Here is an 18,964-nt window from a genome sequence, read left to right as displayed (position 1 = left end):
TGGGTGCGTGCATGTGGATGTCTGCAGGTATTTATTTTACTTTTAAATTTGGATGCAAAGGTGAGAAATAATCCACCTAAATGCCATTGAAAGTGTTATTAGATAAGTGAGATTCATTAAAAAAAATTATTTAGGAAAAAAATACTCAAAGTTACAGTATCTGCATTAATAGATCATAAAATGATCTAAAATGTAACGTGGAGCAGGGGTGTTTTGCTGAGCAGTTGTTGTACCGATATGTGTGTTTATATTAGGTCAATAAAGATGCTCTGTTGGCTGCATCTGCAGATACAGTAGCCAATTGATCTAATGCAGTTTCTGAAGGCTTTCTATACAGGTGATGTCATCCTTTTAGCTCAGTTCCCCTCCCACTCTCTTTCCTCCTTATTAGATATTTCATCTTGCTGCGGAGCATCCAATCGATGGGAGCTTCTCCTGAGGGAGCTGCTGAGAAGCAAGCAAAGATAGTGGGAATTAGGACTCCAGCAGTCAGTCTCGCTGTAGCCATGGACGTACTGTTTTGTTGTGCATTACAGAAATGTTTTAATTGGAAAAGCTAGGCGTGGATTAACCGTGGCATCTGACTGATGCATTAGAATACTGAGCAACACTGCAGAGTTGTAAACTGCATTAAAAAAAAGGAGGGGGGGGGGCAAAAGAGAAAAGGGTTTGTATTGCGGAGGCTTTTAATACATTCCACGGTGCAAACCTGTTAGAGCATATATCCTGGAGCTACAATCTTGGACGCGAATTCAATTTTTTTAGTTATGATGGACAAGACTATAAAGAAGAAACTTTAATATCCAGGGTGTGGGATTCCTGAATCGCCCAAGAGGCTGAAGAAGCTTTGCAAAATTCCCTCTACAATATGAATGTGAAGTTTCGGAAAAGTGGACCCGAAGATAAGCCACTCGTAAATGCATTTTAGTGAAGAGGAAAAAAGGAATTTGAAGAAATTTGTATCTCACCTTTTAATGTATTTTTGCTTTAACCTGCAGTTCTAATCCATTTCAGAATTAATTCAATTTTAGCAGCACTTTTTGGGTACATGCCTCTTGCCTGGGGGAACGTATGGATATTTGTATTTGAAAAGCTAGGAAACATTTTGATTTCAATTTATGTGCTTGTTAAAACTGGAACATTTTTATAGGAATTGCTGCTGCTAACTCACTGCAATGCTGAAAACTACTCTGATATAGTGGAAGCTGTAATCGAATTCAGTGTGAAATTCAAGCCTGAGAAGTTGCATACCCGTACATTTGCTACTTTGGTTTATGATTTTTAAAGAGAATCCAGAAGGGATTTTACTCTGTATTTTAGTTCTGTGGCTTTTATTTGAGAAAGGAAACTTCCCCCCCACCCCAGCCTAAGAAATGGCTTTTCTTGTTCGATGTTACGCCAACTGCCTGCAACCGTGGGCCTCCAAAGTAAGTAAGATTTTGTCTGTGCTGCATTTCTCTGACATGTATCGACAGCCGTGATGCTCTGAATGTTCACTTCTCAGACCCTGAGTGCTGCTCGGGTGGGATGCCGGACTCCTGGCTGTGCATGGACTGTTCCTGTGGAATCGTTTCTGAACGGGAAGGGGGGACCTTGAAATATTGGAATTTGTTTTATATACGGGTAGCTTACAAATTAACAGAAAGTATAAAAAAAAAAGGCCATTTGCTTATGAAGTGTGTAAAGCTGGCTTTTTAGCCTATTGGTGTATGAAGCAGGTAGTATTGAAGTGTAACACTTTTATGACTGCATGCATACACTGCTAACTTGAAAATACTGCTATACGATCCCACTGACGTTCTCATTTTGAAGCTGTGTGAAGCCGTACTGCTTGTTTCCTTTGTGCAGCCTTGTGGAATTGGTTAATTATTTAGCTGAACTGTGTAATTACAATTAGCTTTAAAGGACACCAGTTATTTTGTGTGTCTGAAGGTGCAGTGTTTTTGTGAAACTGGGGAGGGAAGGGTGTTTCTTTTAAAGGAGGTAATGAAATCTAGAACATTCGAGCAAACCGACCTATTGAGATAAAAGCCTTTAAAGAAATTTTAAAAATACTTGTCAGACTCTATTTGGTATGCTCGGTCAGAAAATTAGCTGAGTTGCTGGTATTTCATTAATGCTGCTGGAAGAATTAGTCGCCCAAGACACGGGAATTGCCTCATAAACCTGAGGCCAGGCATATATTCATTATGATTTATTGCAATTTTGTATTTACATCACAGCTCATACAGGCTAGAATAAAGACTGTGCAACTTTCTTGCATGTGAAAGCCGGCAGGGTTTGAAGGCAGCGGGCAAAACCCTTGTGCTCTTGACACGAGATACGGCATCGGCTTTGGAGCAAGAAATTTGCTCTTGACTTTGGTCCCAAGAAGTTCGGTCTTAAGTGACGTGGCGGATGTGGAGAGGCAGAAGGGAGAAACACAGCTGGGTGTGCGGAGCCCCTGGGCGGGATGGTTCTCCCTGTTTGGTTTCTACGTCTGATAAAATGCAGGTGGAAGCTCACAGTGTACGGGGGTGAAAATGCCGGGCTTCAGGGTTTCTGTATTCAGTTGCCAGAATCGGTGTGTAAATACACGGGTGTACGCGTGGCCGAATTCGGGCTGTTTCGCGTGCGCCGAGTCCACCCCGTCGCCAGCCGAAGCAGAGCCGCGGGTACTCCTTGCCTTGAAGGGCAGAGGGGCTCCGTGCGCTCAGCCAGGTAATTGCGGCTCCTCACCTTAGAGTTCCTGCTGGCAAACGTTGGCCTGTTTGTATCATCATCCGTGTCCCGAGCATACGTGTCGACGCTTCTGCTTTCTTCCCTTCCTACTCCGTAGGCATTAAATATGAAAGGATCAGTTTACTTAAGCTCGGCTTACCTGTACCACCTTTATTAAGGAGGTCTGAACGTGTAATGTTGCTTAAAAAATGGAAATGCTTAGTCACGTTGGTACTTCAGCTGAGATTGCTCTTTCCGTAGAGTTTGGGCCGAAGTGAGAAACCACAAAAAAGAAATCTTGTGCTCAAAGAAAGGATGGGGGGGTGGGTGGTGGAAATGGGGGAAAAAAAATATTGTAAAGGCTTTTGGCCCCCTGTGTCAGCCCTGTGGATGACGGCCAGCAGATCGCTGCCATACCAGTCAAACTATTTATTCACTCATTTACTATTCATAAATGAAGTAGTGTAAAGTGTTGGGGAGGGGGAGGTTTGTTTTTTCTTTATTTTTTTTTTAATGGCTGATGCAAACCTATTGACTGGCTTTGCATTCTAATCCGTAGCTAAAAGTTTTTTATCTTTAAAGCTACAATAGAGTAAGCACCTATAGGCTCTGCCTGCAAAACCCCACAAAGCCCCCCAAAGCTCCTGCAAACCCCCCCCAAACTTCTAGGCTGGTCACACCCACTGATCATCTGAATTATACCTGAGCTCATTCCAGTTTGGTTTTATCTGAGCTTTGTACCACAAATCTGTTTCTATGACAGGTGTTTTATAATAATACATATTACAGCAAAATAATGGATGTCAAAATTTTAAATATGCAGGTTATAACTTTTAACTTGAAAATGTTAAGTATTTTAAAACTAGAACCACTTCCTGCCATAGAGCAGCTAACATTTGATTTCTCATTTGCTTTCTCAAGGATTAAATTAAAAATTTCTTAGATTTAGGTAAATATCTGTCCCAGAATTTTTTTTTTAATTAGTTGCTTTTAATCTGGTATAGGACAATAGTCTGAAAACGGGCTGTTGACTCGGTTCTAATCATAGCTGTTCTGAATGTGACCGTGTAATGATCCATCCATCTAAGCGGAGCAAAATGAAGTCATATTTCGTATGACTAATCAGAAAGGTGAGCTTTGAAGGTGCGTAAAGGAGAACGCATCTGAAGGTTACCGTTAACCGAAGGAGATTAATTCGCCTGCCTGTGGAGTGACCCACAGGACGAGCCAGCTTCAGGAGCTCAGTCACCTCCTGGAAGATGTTCTCGGAGTACGGGGGTGTCCGCATGGGGGTGCATTGCACACTCGGGTTAGCGTCGCACGCACCCCTTGTCTCCCAGAAACTCCGTTGCTGTTGGCTTCCGAAAGTAGAAGGGATGGAGTAGACATCTGTAAAGTAATCAGTGCAATCTATTTTCCTGCATAAAGAGCTGCTAAAAGGAGGATCAGCTGAGAGAGGGAACCCCGAGTGTTGTGAATTTCTGCAGTGCACGTGATGATGAGCTGTACGAGCCTTCCAGCCCTCCCATGCAGGCTCTTGTAGAGGTCAACGGTATTTCTCGACTACACTGATATCTGGAAGCGTGTCCAGGAGGGATCACCATTTCCTTTGCAGGAAGGTGGTAGCTGTTCCTCCGTCAGCCGTGTTGGAGGTACCAGCACAGGGGCAGAACCCTGCGTCGGAAGCACATCATAAGAAATGGTCTCTGCCCTGGGGACCGTACGCTTTCTGCAGTGATTCACTGTAGAAGATGAGATAAATAGATGCAGGCATCCTTAAGCAAACATGGTGAATATGATAAGCAGCGAGGAGTGTGGAAAACGGCGATCAAAGCAGTCCCAGCTGTCAAGCCACTGCCACTCTGGAGGAAGATGAAGGAGGGTAGAGGACTTTGCATCGGTCTCATGGAGATCTGCTGCCACAGACGACGTATTTGCGAGGGCAAGAGGCATTCAACTTAAAATAATCTGACTTCCTCTGATACTAATGCAGTATTTTAAAGGAAAAAATAAATCCTTCAAATGCAGCTCAGCAAGATTCTGATCGCCTTTTTAATTCTGATCATAACTTTCTCAGTGTCTGTTAAACTGTCTGTAACGCACTTCGTGGGATTAGGCTCTTAAACATAGATGCATTATGAAGTCACTATGAAAGAGAGCTCTAAACTTAACGATTTAGATGTATACGGTTCTCCTGTAATAGAAATTTTATGCGCATTCTAACTATTTCCCAAGCCTGGAACGCGTACGCCGTTACCCCATTTGTGTAGCAGGAGGGTCTGATGGGGAGAATACGGAGTGGTTGGCTAATGTATCTATAGAGGATATTTAAAAAGGGATGCTTTTTGAGATAATGTGCTTTTTATAGAAAATAAGGGCTTTTGAATTAACATCTAAGCTTCTCAAATGTTTGTTCCTGAAGGAAAACAGTTTCATTTAAGATCCCAGGTGCATGTTAAACTTCTTATGCCAGTAGACAGTAATTTGTTTTCTGTAGGCTTCTGTGTTCTTCTTTTCTTTCTGCTCTTTAGATAAAAATCTAATAGCGCTAAGCGTAATAACAAGATACATTGGCTCTGTAAAAGTTTGTGTTTGGGCTGGAATAGCAGACTTGGCGGGTGTGTTTTTCAGTCCCATTCCTATTTTTGCTGCTGTCTCACAGGGACATGATGCAAGTTTTAGTTATCTGTATCTAAAATCAGTGTAACACCATCTTCTGATTCCAAGGGGCATCAGTTTGATCTCTCAGATCTTGAGTTGGAAACCTTCATGCAATTAAAGATTATTTTCAGCTCCTCAGAAGAAAAACAGACCTTGGCTAGCGTGTCCTTGATTTGATTCGATGTCATCCTTGTCTTTGCTAATGCACTTATATGGAACATAGCCCTGGTAGTATGAATTCTAAACGTTTTTGGTGCAGATGGAGTAACTGATCCTTCGCTTTCTTTTTTCAGTCAATTTTGACAGCGTCTTTCTCTCCTGCTTGGCCTCGCCTCTCCCTCCAGTCTTTCTCTGTCCATGCCTGTAGCTTCCAGCCCAACTTTCTGCGGCATGGAGCACCCCGTTGGCACGGAGAGCGGGACCTGCGGGTGCCCTGCCACCCAAGCGTGCGGGTTTGTGTGCAGGCACAGCCAGTGGCTGGCTGCCTGGCGAGCTCCTCTCCTGGTTCCTGGCAGTTCTCTTCCCTCCTGCAAGCTTTGGTTTGTATGGTTTAGCTCTCTTTTGGGCGTCCGGAGTTTCAGCCAGCAACTCAAGAGTACTTACGGTCTCTCCTATTCCATATTTTCTGTTCTTTTTCCCCTCCAGCCCCTGCAACAGGACGACTGCCTTGTTTCTCCATATTAATTGATTTGTAGGAGCGCAGCCTCTTGGTTATTCAAGTACGCTGATCCCTGAGTCCTGGGAGAGTGAGTGCTCGGACCGATGAAGGATGATTTTCCTTACGCTTAGTTAAACGTTTAGCTCTCTTCTTTATAACAACTTGCAGGATACTTTCAGTACAAGTTTTAAAATGTACTTTTTGCTTGCGTTTTTTTTGTCTAATATGAGCTGTGTGGCCATTTACTCTAGAAAGCTTGGGTGTTCTTATACTCAAGTACACAGCCCATTGAGGTTAATGCAAGGACACATCGTACAACTTTTCAACAGGAAAAACCTTTTCCTGGAGTATTGTTTTTATCGGAAATTGGCTTTTAATATGCAAATAAACACCTATCTGTTCACTTATTTCCTTCTAGACTTCGTTTGTGTTAAACCTGCTTTGTTACAATTCTGCTTACAGCTACAGCCCCGTTCGGGACCACCCTGTTTTGCTCCTTTCGCTTCCACGAATGCATTTCTTTTTGAATACAGAAAGAAAATGCAGCTGGAAGATTGGTGCTCCTTTGGTGTTTTTTTTACATATACAGGCTCTGAGGGCCTCATTAAGCAGCCCTCAGCTGAGGTGATGCGTTGCTGGCAGCATCGGCGTGCTCGCGCTGCGCTCCGTGCACCCTCGTAGCCCTGCAAGGTGCGTCCCCGGCGCCGGTCGTCGCTTGCACGTCATTACAGCGAAGTGAGGCTGTAGCAGCCTGAGGATGTGTGAAGAGGGACCATCATCACCACGGTATTTTACCAGTCAGTGTGTGTATAAGAGTTTATAAATTATTCAGCTGAGGTGAAACTCGATGTAGATTTGGAATTTCATGGGCCCCGCGGTATGGTCTCGGCATGAGAGCTCCCCAAACGTCGGGCTGCCGCCGCCTGCGAGGCCGCCGGGGTTTTAATGACTTGTGAAACTTCATCTCCTTGCAGAACTCCCAGCATCACTAGCCCCTGTCACAGTTTGTCTTCTACTGTAATTATTTAGACAAGGCTCTTTTTAGTCTTGTAATGTATTAGTTTTCAGCGGCGAGATCAAACAGTAAAATTTGAACTCTGGCACTGAAATAAGTCTTTGAACGTACCTGTTACGTTTTCATAATAACAAAACACAATTCGTGACATTTAAAAAATGTTATGCTGCGAATAGACCAGAGAAGCGTTGATCTGTATTAATTGATGGCTGTTAAAAAAACCCCAATAAATACAGCTTATGTTTTCATGTCGAATACTGCTGATATTATGGAGCTCTTCTCAAGACCAGCACATTTTTTCACAGGTGAATTTTCACAGCTGAAGTCCCCATTTCCTCTCCAAAGCAGAGACTTGCGTGTCAGATGCTTAGCATTATCATGACTTAAGGCATAGCAGTAATCTATAATTTAGACATATGAAAACCAAATTAAAATTGCATTACATGTGTGGTTTAAGGCAACACTAGAATTTAGGTTGGAATTCTGTCCTCGTGTCAACTTATTGTAACTAAGGAAACGTAATACTTCAGAGGATTTTATTTGCTGTGCACTGTAAGAGCCATGAAGACCAAGAAGCCCTTGGCTGCCAGAGGCATAGAATAGCCTCTCGGGATTTTTAGTTCTTTTAGATGTGGGGGGTTTTTTTGTTGGTTTTCTTTTTGTTTTATGTTGTGTTTGTAAGCTTGGGGTTATTTTAGGAATGCTACGAGGGTAGTTTTCAGGGCACTGCAAGGTGTCGTGAGTGGTATCAATTTGGTCCTTATTTCTTCGAGATTCATGTCCGTAGTACTAACAATAACTGGAGTAAGTCTGTAGTGTAGCTAATGAACTGAAACAAGTTTTGAAGAAATATTGTCAGCGAGCCCATCTTTTGTAAGTTTTAAAAAAGAGAAAAATCGAAAGCTTGTGTAGTTGGATAAGCACCATTTTTCTTTGCATCCTGTTATTGAAGGTTACAGGATTTTATCTGAACCTGTTAGGAAAATATTTGATCCATCAGTTGGCTTTAAAACCAACCAAACAAAAAAGAGACATCATTGCCGCTCTTTAACAATCTGAAGAAATCGTTTGTGCTGCTGGCAGAATGTCTGTGGTCTTTAAGGAGGAAATGTGTCTGTTTACATTAAGTTAGTCGAGGGCTGATGTCAGCCTAGGTAATTCGGCGGGGCTCATCTTCCCCTCCCTGTGGATACCGAAGTGGCCTCTCGGTGTATCTCAGAGGAGCAACTTTCTCCTCTCCCATTAAACCCAGCTCTAAGTGTATTTTATAACATCTTTCAAACTGGAGCAGAATTGTAGCTGGTACATAAAAGGTGAACACAAACCAGAGTTAATTTATATAAATCTGTGGGAAAAAGGCTAATGAAAATTCTGCAAAATAACTTCAGAGAACTCCAGTTGTTGTTGATGGTTTCTCATTATTTTACTGGCAGATATATGAGATGATTAAAATAACTCACTGATGCTAAGGGAAGAAGTATGAGAGGGGTTTTTTTTTCTTTTTTTTTTTTTCCTTGGGTGGAATGAATGGGATGGATGAGAGCAAGAAGTGGGATACAGAAAGGTTTGCTTGGTGACAGACTGACTGCGTGTCAGTGGGAGTAAGCATCGCTCCTCTTGTTTCAGTAGGTTGTAGAAAGAAAAAATAACTACTTTCATTATCTAGTTCTAACCTGTGAAAATGAGCAAACTGACGATGGAATCGCAGGCCATCCAAACAGCTGGCAAATCAGGTGCTGGAACGCAGAGTTTGCTTGAGTTGAGGCAGAGTGGAACAGCACCGACTGCAGAGGTAGCGAGGGGTCTGGCAGGGAAACGCCCGGAGTACCGCTGCTAAACGGAAATCCAAAGCAGTGCTGCGGTGCCGAGCGGAGTGGGGTCCGCGGCGTCGCGGAAGTTCATACAGGTCAAGGAAAGTTAAGTGCTCATTTGGAGGAATTTTGGTTTTTTTTCTACATGGAGCCTTTTTAACCTAGCAGTGTCTCCAAGTAGAGTATTTAGGATAATCAGCTATGGATTGCAGTGGCTGTAATGCCAGAGGAAGGAGAGGGGCCAGGACCACTAAGGGTATATAATGCATTAGGGCACTTGGTGGTGTCTGGAGTTAAGTGGTTCTTGAATGAGCCATGTAGGAGCCCCATCCCACCCTCCATCTCCTTGGAGCAAGCTTTCCTCCGCTGAGGCAGGGGTTTGGTTTATAGGAAATGGCAAAGGTATCCGAGGTGTACGTGGGCTTGCAAAGAGGAACGCTTCCAACGGGGCTGCCAAAAAATGGGGGGATCCACAGACTGGAAGTGCAAACAGGAATTAAAAGGAAGAAGTTTGGGCAGAACTATTTCATTCTAATATTAACTGTATGAAGGATTTTGAATCCAAGGCATCAAAGAGAAGGAGGCATCTGAAGGGAATGGAAGGGCGTAGTGACCGAAAAGGAGAGGTGGGAGCTGGCAGAGGGTTCACAGGGCTGTGGTTCTGTTCAGCTGTGTGATGAGCCAGTGGTTTTAGACGGACAGTCTTCCTTTTAATTTCTTAAAACTGAAGGCAAACATGGGGGTTTTTTGTTGTTGTTTTTCTTCTTTTCTTTTTTTTTTTTTTTAAACTGGCTGTTCATAACAGTCTAAACTTTCTGCATCAGCTGAGAAAGGAAAATTGCTACCCTTAAACCACTTGGGTGTGATGGAGGCTGAGCAGGAGCATTTCCTAAAGCTCAGAGGTTACCAAGTGTAGTCACAGTTAACCCTCCAAGGGTGTTAATGGGTTCCAGCTTAAAACAGTGAAAACCTCTTAATGGAAAACCTCAAGCAATAAATGAAATCATAAATGTGTGTGCCTTAAAATTGGGATTGTTAGGCTTGGAGTTTGAGAGCTGGCTCTAGCGGTGAGGTGGCTGGGTCGGTGTAGCAGCACGCGGTGGTTTTTGCAGTGACGCAGCAGCCGTACGTGTGTGCCGACGCTGCGGGGCTGCGCCGCGCTTGTCCTCGGGTGTTTCATGGAAATAAACCCCATGTTGTTTCTGAATCTTACCCCTGCTGGCAACACTTCAGGGAACTTCAGAAAAATAGATAAGGTATAAGGTTACTGACAATCTGTAAAACCAAGGACAGAAAATGTGCTTACGCAGCCTGTGAAAGGACAGACTGTTCCCTCAGAGGCTGATGCTTCGCTGTGTCCAGACGAGATCGATCGGTGGTAAACATCCATACAGGGACCTAGGAAAACTGATGAAAAACTTTGCTATCAAGGAGTATCAAATAAAGACTGAGGCGAAACTTTTGCTTCCTCAGTGCCCATTTTCTTTCCATTAATTTGAATTTGCAATGGACACTGTACACCAGGAGAATTATGCGGACAGTACTTCCTTTAGTAATTTGGTTTCTGATGATGAGTCCTTTGGTCAGTGCCCTCATTGCAGGATGTTTCTGAATGTGTTTAATAAACACGCCATTTGCCGCAGGTCGAAACACAATGGTGAAGCTTCTTTGACTTGTAGAAAAAGGTAATTCATAGGTCTTGTGTCCATCTGTCAAGACTATTCTGTAAATCTGTGTTGTCGATGCCTTTTCAGCGTGTGTTTTTTCAGATATCCAAACTGTACCAGGGAATACACATAGTTGTTTTCAAAACTTGTGGCAGAGAATCACAGATATGGCTTTTCCATAGAAAAGATACCAGCAAATCCAAAAGTAAGTCACGCAGCAAATACAGCATGAAGAGCATGGTCCCTGTGCCGGAAGCGGTTCTTCAGGTTCCTGGAAAGAACGGGGAACAGAAAGACAGAAGTCTCAGCTTAGGCCTCCTGTGACATAACTTCAATTTTGACTTCTGTAGTTGCTTTTCTCCCTATGTAAACTCTGCAGTGACCTTTCTATAGCCTTACTTTTTGGCAAAACCTTCCTGGGGAGCACATAAAGGAAAGCTGTCCTCAGGCTAACGGTCATTTTTTGTGTGCTTCTCAAAGAGTTGGTTGGTGGCCATCTTGGCAAAGATCGTGTAATTTGCTCTGTTGTACGGGGCATGCGCAGTCTTAAATATCTGTTCTACCAAAATTAGCTTTTAATTTAATTCCAAGTATTCTGTGTGACTTCACTGCTGAGAGAAAATGGTGTTTATGTAGGAAATAAATGTCACTTCAGGCGCACTCTACTTGGGACTGTAGAAATGGTCTGATAGTGTGTGAAATACACTGTGCATCGGCTTTTTTACTCCAATTAATTCCAGTTACAGACATAACACTTGGAAAAAATTGCCAAATCACTTCTTGTCTAGCATTTGTTGCCATAGGTGTAGGCAGAAATACTACTGCAATGCTAAATTAATTTAGAAAGTGAGTGTTAGCTGGGAAATCTCTGTTCAGAGACGTGTCCCAGTAGCATGGCAATTTTTGTCTCCCCTGCATCTATGGTTGTTGGACGCCTCAAACTGGATGTCTTGAAAATTAGATACTTTCAAATGAGATGAAATAAAATGCAGTTCAGTCTCTTGCACCGGATAGCTTGGAAGTAATGTGTAAATGTTGAGAGTAATTGTAATTGTTGCAAAGTGTTTTGTGGCTATGGAGGAGAAAGTACTGCCCCGTTGTAAATTTGGGGTGGTTTTGGTGATGAGAGTGTAGTGAAGTAATAAAACTGAAGACTGTTACCTTCCTGTTATCTCAGACGAAATGAGCTGTGCGTCGGCTGGTTGGTTCACTTCCGATACTTGTCAGATGCAGAAAACTCTGAATAACCCAGGAGATTTTGGTAACTGGGCAGCAGTGTCAGCTGTCAGTGTCGGCACCAACGTGTTCCTTCTTGGAAATGGAGCCTAGATGAGATTTTCTAGCACCCTGTCCAGTCACATCTTGAAAACTTCTGGTGATGGATTGTCCAGTTGTTCCAGTGATTGATTGTTCTCACAGTAGAAAGAATTTATTTCAAGATGAAAAACTCTCCTGGTGAAACCTGTGCCTGTTACCCCTTGTCTTCTCCTTGTGGCTCCTTGTGAAGAAAGAGCCTCCCTCCTTCGTAGCTGCCCTTTAAGTACTGGAATACTGCGATGTCCTCCGGAGCCTTCTCTTCTCCAGGGAGAAGAGACCCGACTCCTTTAGTCTTTCTTCATCGGGCAGGGTCTCCGGCCCTTTGATCGTCTTTGTGGCCCTCCTTTGGACCCTCTTCAGTCCACCTGCTTTTTGAATGGTAGGGACCAGGACTGGACACAGTACTCTGGCCGCAGCCTGGTAAGTGTGGAGTAGAATGGGGTGATCGTGTCTCCATCTCTACAAGTAGCGCCCGTGCAGATGCAGCCCAAGGTCTTGATTTGCCTCCCTTGCTGCAGCAGCATACTGACTGTATGTGGTTTATTGTCCGCCGGGATGCCCAGGTGCCTTTTGGCAAGGCTGCTCCTCAGTCGCACAGATCCCAGCCTTTGCTGGACCCTTTGGTTATGCCATCCCAGGTGCAGGACCTTGTGCTCGTCTTCGTTGCCCCCCTCCTGATTTTGATCCTTTGTCTCCCCCACACAACCTCCCCGGGTTTTACCGGTTACCCCTGACATCCACTGTTTTTTCCACAGCCTTCCCAAGGACCATCCTTTTTTCCAAGGATGCCCGAGGACAAATACGAGCAGAGATTCTTCTCTCCCATGCTTCATTGCTTTTACAGCATCCCATTGCTGCATTTTTATGTCCCTCTGCTCCGTCCAGCCGTTCAGAGCAGCTGCGCTGCTCCCAGCCCTGCCCCTCCGGCTCTGCCTCTCCGTTCAAACCTATAAATCAGTCTCTCAATGCGATTAGTCTTCTACAACGCGTGCAAGACTTGAGTGTTCTTTCTGTCTGGATAGGACAAAAAGCCCTTACATGTACTGCTCTTCATGGGGTTTTGGTGTGTTTTTTTTTTAATGTGGGAGTTTCTGCACTGTATTGTGTAATAGGGCAGGTTTGGGGCTTGTAGAGGTCTTGGGAGTTTCTCTGGTTTAGTTGTGTTTCGGGGTTTGGGGGTTTCTCTGGTTTAGCACCTGCAGTGCTGCTGCTGCCCCTTGTTTCAGTGCTGGATGGCTGCACCCGTGAAATCGATAGCAAAAGCCAAGTTCCTGGTAGACCTCGTGGAGTCTCCACCTCGTGGGTGTTTTCAAGGTTGCTGTGGGTAGAGTTTAGTATTTTGTGCGTGTGCCATTTTTTTATTAACTGTTACTCAGAACCGGCTTTTATGGCCTCATGTCCTCTGTCCTCCCCTACCCTCTCCCCAGCATTGCCGCTGTGGGAGCCGGCCTCGGCGAGCGGGACGGGGTGCGCCCTGTGCACCACCTTCAGAAATCTCACATACATTTAACAAAAAGCAGTCCAGGCTGCTGTTGCTCCTGGGTTTGTGTAGCAAGATAGACCGACGCTACCATTAGGATGAGCTTCTGAAGGATTTAGCGTTTTTTCTTTCCTTTTTTCCTCTTGCAATTTGCGATATCACTTCAAAAATTGTCTTGTGGATTCAGGTTTATTCGGTGTAATCACCGACTGTATTTTCCTGACTCTGTGGGAGGGCAGAGCTGTAGGTGGCTGTGCAGACCATAACTTCTATTTTCTTAGCTTCCTTTCACGTACAGCTCTGAACCACAGTATGGCATTTCCACGGGGTGGGGTTTGGTGCTAAATATCTCTTTGTTGGGAAAGGTCAGTCACAAGGATGTGCTGGCACCGATGTCGGGACTGGCTGTGCCGGCATGGCGGATGCACTCGTATTCGAATTCCAGATTAGCCCTTCTTGTGAAAAAATGTAATTGTTATGGTTTAAAGTGGCAAGGAAGCAGTCTATTTCTGTGTTGAGTGTTTATCAGGACTTCAAGATGTTTGGGGTGTTCTGTCTGTGGCTGCTTCTGGCTAGTTGTGCGCCCCAGATAGTGCAGGTGTGTGTGTGTGTCTGTGCCTAAAAGCCCCTAAGGTGGGCATCGGCAAACGTTGCTATTTTGAACTTCTTTCTCTAACAGATAATTTTTCAAGACATTGATGCCATTGTAACAACAGTTTCTAAGTTTCTCCCCCCAAAAGATCATAGATAATAAGTGAACGTTATTCACCAATAGTTCAGACAACGTTACAGCACTTTCAGCAACCTCCCAACCACATCCAGAGAGTCCTTCCCGTGTCCGTTGTCGTGTTTTACAGAAACGCCCTATCCATGTATCGCTGCCTAGTGATCTCTGAAAGAAAGAACAATCATTTTGGGTAATAAAAACGACATACAAAAGGCAGAAGCTGTGATTTATTTTGGGAGATTGAGTAGAGTGGCAAGCAGCACTTTAAAGGTCACTTGTCTCAAATAAACCTTATCTCTCTCTCAAATTTAAAGAGATATTGCAGTGTTTCCGTGCATCTACCTGCATTAAATGTCTCTTACAAGAACATATTGTGGAGTCCAGCAGGAGTATCGTACGTGCCCGTGTGCTGTATAGGTGATGGAAATGAATGGGAGTGCTGGCAGGGGAGATGAAGATCAGTTGTGATTAATGAGTTGATTAGAAATATTCCTGTGGGAAGGCTGGCAGTGTTCTGAGTTGGTCTTCGAAGTGCATTTGTGAAAATGGTGTGCAAAGTACGTACACAAGTTTTTATTTTGTGAGCCGTGTCTTGTTTCAGCAGCGCTTCTCAGCCTGAGTATACAGAACATCCTCTATCACAAGAATCTCAAAATGTAAACTAAATTAGGGAAGAAAGACTGTACGTGGCAGTGTGCATCTGTGTGTGTGTCACTGTCTTTGAGCCAGGATGGGCTTTAGTAGCACCAGTTTTTAGTTAAGAGCAAGTATCTGCCCTCGTTCTCCTGGGAAATCCTGCAGAATCAGTTCTGCTCTTGGTCCTGCTCATTCTCTTCCTGGAGCCATTTTGAAAGTTTGAAAATTGCCATGAATCTGGATAACAGGGAGCTTGAATTAATTTCCTTGTGCTTGTGTTATCAGTCAGCGTGGGACTTGCTCATGGATGGAAAGAAATCTGACTGAAGCTGAACTCGGAGCCGGTTGTTGGAGTTAGGGAGATTATAAAGATGGGGAGGGGCTGAGGAGTTTGCGGCAAAACTGCGGTCTTGTTAAGCTAGGGGAAATGAATCTATACAGGTTGATTTGTTCCAAAATTTACTAAAACTACTGCATTTTTCAGCTACACTGACCTCCAGCGTATCAGGGACTGCCAGCAGCCCAGCCTAGTAATTTTCTAGCAAATACTGGGCTGCTGCTGGATGTCGTTCTCCCTGGCAAATGATGCACTGACCTTGCCCGTACGTGCCTTTATCTTTTTGCGTGGACGATAGCACTGCGGCGTGTTTGCAGAGGAGCCGGCTGACGTGTGAAACTCCGGGGGGCAGACGAGCGGTGTCACCCTGCGGCACAGGCTGCTCCGGCCGCCCCGGCTGCTGCTGGGCGCTGTAGGGGAGGCAGCAGATGGGGAAAGCCAGGGAAACGGCCTCCGTCACCACCGTGGTCGGCAGCGCTGAAGTATCGGTGGCTTAACTGATGGCCAGATAGCCGCAGGCTTTAAGGAAGATAATGTAACGCTTCCTGCTTCGTACCCGTTAGTAGATGGATAGTGCTTTTCTGTACATGCACAGAAACAAGTACTGTGGAGGTATTCATTTGGATTTTAAAAGTAACCGGTTAGTGCTCCAGACCAGAATGAAATCTCAACTTTGCTGCTTCACTTTTATACTTGGTTGTTTTTGTTGTTGAAGAGGTCACATCCCAGTGTACGTCGGCTCCTGCCATGTGCGCTGACAGACAGCGAGCGTACGTTTTGGCCGCTGGATTGAATTTTGTCAGCTGAGTGGTTTGACCTTTTTGCTGTTCTGGAATCCTGAAAATAGATTTTTTTTCAGCCTGTAAAACTTTTTGGTGGTTAAACATAGGCTTCAAAGTGTTGTGTTTCCTTTGTATTTGGATCAAGTTCACTATTTCATACCTACTGCCTGGAGGGTTTTTTTTATGGGAGTTTGTGAGAGTTTAGCAAACTTCCCCCTTTTCCAAATACATGTGAACGCAGATATTAGTTTACAGGTTGGATATTTTAGACTTTCTTTTTGTAAGTAAAATATAAACAGAACTAGAGTAATGTAAATATTAGGGGAGTGAAAAATAGTTTTGAAGTCTTTCATTTCTCAGAGTTATTTTGTGAATAACGATCTGTGCTGGATTTTAGAGCCCACAGGTTTGAGTAGCCGTTGCCAACGAGAGCGTCCCTGGAAGTACAGCTGACACAACCTCCCCCATATTCCTCATAACAACTCTGATAATCAAAATTATGTTACAGTGTCAGGGATGCTCTCAACTTTTTTTTTTTCTGGGAGTGAGGAAGGTTTGGCGAGACCTACAGCGCTGCTTGTGGTTTCAGAAAACACGTGAACAAGTATTTGGTAAAGTGCTTTTCTTGTGTGCTCTGCAAAAAATGGACATAAAAACGTGATTCCAAATGAAGATGGCTTCCATTTCTCATAAGTTTAGTCAGTATTTATGAAGTTGATATTGGATCAATGACATTTGTACAATACTGGCTTTTAATTCCTGGGATGGAATATCTAGTGGCTGACATGACTGTGTGGAATCTTGTGTATTCTACAGAATAAATCTTTTCATTTTGATCTTGTTACATGAAGCTGTCGGAGTAGTTTTGGACTTTTTTTTCTGTATCAGAACGTGTTTTTTAAAGGAATTTCATCATTTATAAGCAGTAAAAGTATATAAGCTTTATCATTTTATCATAGAACTGGGTTCTGTGATTCTGTGACACAATGTTCTTTCCATAGAGTTGAGTGAAATTTAAGAAATACTAGAAATACATGTGGCAGAAAATAAATGAGCAGCTGCATTAAAGGACCAGTTATTTTATGGTATTCCAAGTGACTTTAATTCTTCAAAAGCCTGCTACTGACTTTCACTTTTCTCAATAGAAAGAACACGTTTGTGGGCTTCAATCATGACCTAAACTTTATATCTCCATGTACGTGTGTTCATTCACAGACCGATTTATAGAACAGAAGTACCATGTACACGTACCAAGGATGCATAATATTCTTTCTGTGTTACTCAAAGCATTTTATGGACCCAAACTTTTGTTTAGATTACATTACTTTTTGTTCTGTACTGATGTTTTCTAAAGGTTTTTCTTGAACTAAGACATGAACTGAATTTATAAACACTCCTGCTTCATACTGGGTTGCAAGATAAGCTTATGTTGAAGTCTGTGGGGTCTTAATCCTGTTGGTGGATATCAGTTAGCTGTAGAGGGGCTAGACCTTTGTTCTATGGAAAGGTGCATCGCTTTCTACCAGTGATATAAAATCTGAAGGTCATCGGGCAAGCTTGGTCCAAATTGGCTCTTTCTCAAAATGTACATCAAATTGCAGGTGGACATTCAAATGTGTAACAAAAGTTTTGTGAATAACTTTGTCCTCAGATCAGACTTACCCATCTTGTTTTCCTTTCTTTTTCCTGCCTTTCCCCAAATCCCTTTTGTTTTACAGCTTCCAGCTGATCTTACCAAGATGCATCTTACCGACAATCCTCATCCTCAGGTGACTCACGTCCCTTCAAGCCAGTCGGGATGTAGCATTGCCAGTGATTCTGGGAGCAGCAGCCTATCTGATATTTATCAGGTAAAATTGCATTTGTGTCTTATTTTTTTCTTTCTTGATGTTAAACATTCGATAAACGAAACCAGTGGCCCTTTATCCAAGACTTGCCCTCTCGATGCCTCGGCACACCCTGGTGTCGCTTGTGTGACTTGCCCCCTCCACGGCCACCTAGAAGTGAAACAAACTTCTTGTGAAGCTCTTTTTGTTCCTTTTCACATCTCCGTATACCAACAAGTGCGCTGTGGCTTTCAGAAGTCACGTTTGAAGGTTCATGGGACCGTTGTTCTTTCTGAAACGGAACAAATTTCGTGGAAATCACTCCTGTGTTTCAGATACCTTCCTTGATTATTTGTATTTATTGTTAATTACAGATGTTCTGTTCTGCAAACAAAAGCATGTTATAAACGAACTCTCTGCACTAATTGACTGTGGAAATTCTAGCGTTGCTTGCTGAGAACAGAAGTTGTCTGAACTCCGGAGACAGCTTTCATTTGGTTACAGATAATATACTGAATAAGTTACCTGCCTTGTGTCACATTGCAGAGCCAGTGCATGGGGTTTTTTGTGCTGGTTGATGAGGGCGCTCATCTCGCGCTTGTCTTGATCAGTCATGTCCCAGACTTTCCACTTCTAAGCTGAAATCTGACTGCAGTGCTGAGTATATTGCAACTGCCGAGCACGATGGAGGTGTAGCGTGATTTTAGATGCCCGTTCCCTTTCCTTGGGTACTGTCCAGTTACTCTTTTGCTACTGGAAACAGAGGAGAGTGATATCTATTTACAGCAAAGCATTGCTATGTAAGTTTAAAAATAAGGCATTAAAAGCAAAACTCTTTTTAGAACATTGTCTCTCTGCATTTTTGTCCTATTTGATCTATTACCTTACTGCATCTTCAGATTTGCTTGCTGCCAGCTAGGTCAGGAGTAGCTGGCATCCCTGAGAGTCTTTTCAAAGTGCTCTGCAGAGCCTCTGATTTCTGAGAGGCCGTGCTGGAAGATGTTGTTCTGTATCTTGATTTCTTGATTTTTTTATTTTTTTAAATTTTGAGTCAACAGAATTTATTTAATTAGTCAGTGTCACCAGACCTAATCTGTGTATTGTACCTTAACATCTCATATTTTAGGCTGCTGATGGACAGTTTTCCTGACCATCGTCTGCCTGCCCGTCTCCCCGAGTAGTTTGGAGAGGTCGCTCTAAGTGAAAAGCACTTAAAATATATTATTGACAATGAAAATATCATTCTACTAATGAGTGAATACTCTATTGTGTGTGGTTAATTGCATTTGAAATGCCTTATGTCTACTCTGCAGGAAATGCCAAAAGACCATAATTGCTAAACAAACA

General features: G+C 43.4%; 1 protein-coding gene across 7 annotated transcripts in view; it reads left to right on the top strand.

Moving 5' to 3' along the window:
- Positions 1-18,964, top strand: part of RAPGEF6 (Rap guanine nucleotide exchange factor 6) — a 134,944-nt gene that overhangs the window by 63,418 nt on the left and 52,562 nt on the right. For all 7 annotated transcript variants that reach the window (XM_075102940.1, XM_075102937.1, XM_075102938.1 and 4 more), the window contains exon 8: positions 17,510-17,641. In XM_075102940.1, coding sequence (XP_074959041.1) covers positions 17,510-17,641 — 132 coding nt within the window. The remainder of the gene's footprint in view (positions 1-17,509; positions 17,642-18,964) is intronic.

This window comes from Phalacrocorax aristotelis, chromosome 8 (assembly GCF_949628215.1).
Source record: "Phalacrocorax aristotelis chromosome 8, bGulAri2.1, whole genome shotgun sequence".
Taxonomy (NCBI): domain Eukaryota; kingdom Metazoa; phylum Chordata; class Aves; order Suliformes; family Phalacrocoracidae; genus Phalacrocorax; species Phalacrocorax aristotelis.
Note: the sequence above shows the minus strand (reverse complement) of the source record. Positions and strands in the feature narration are given on the sequence as shown.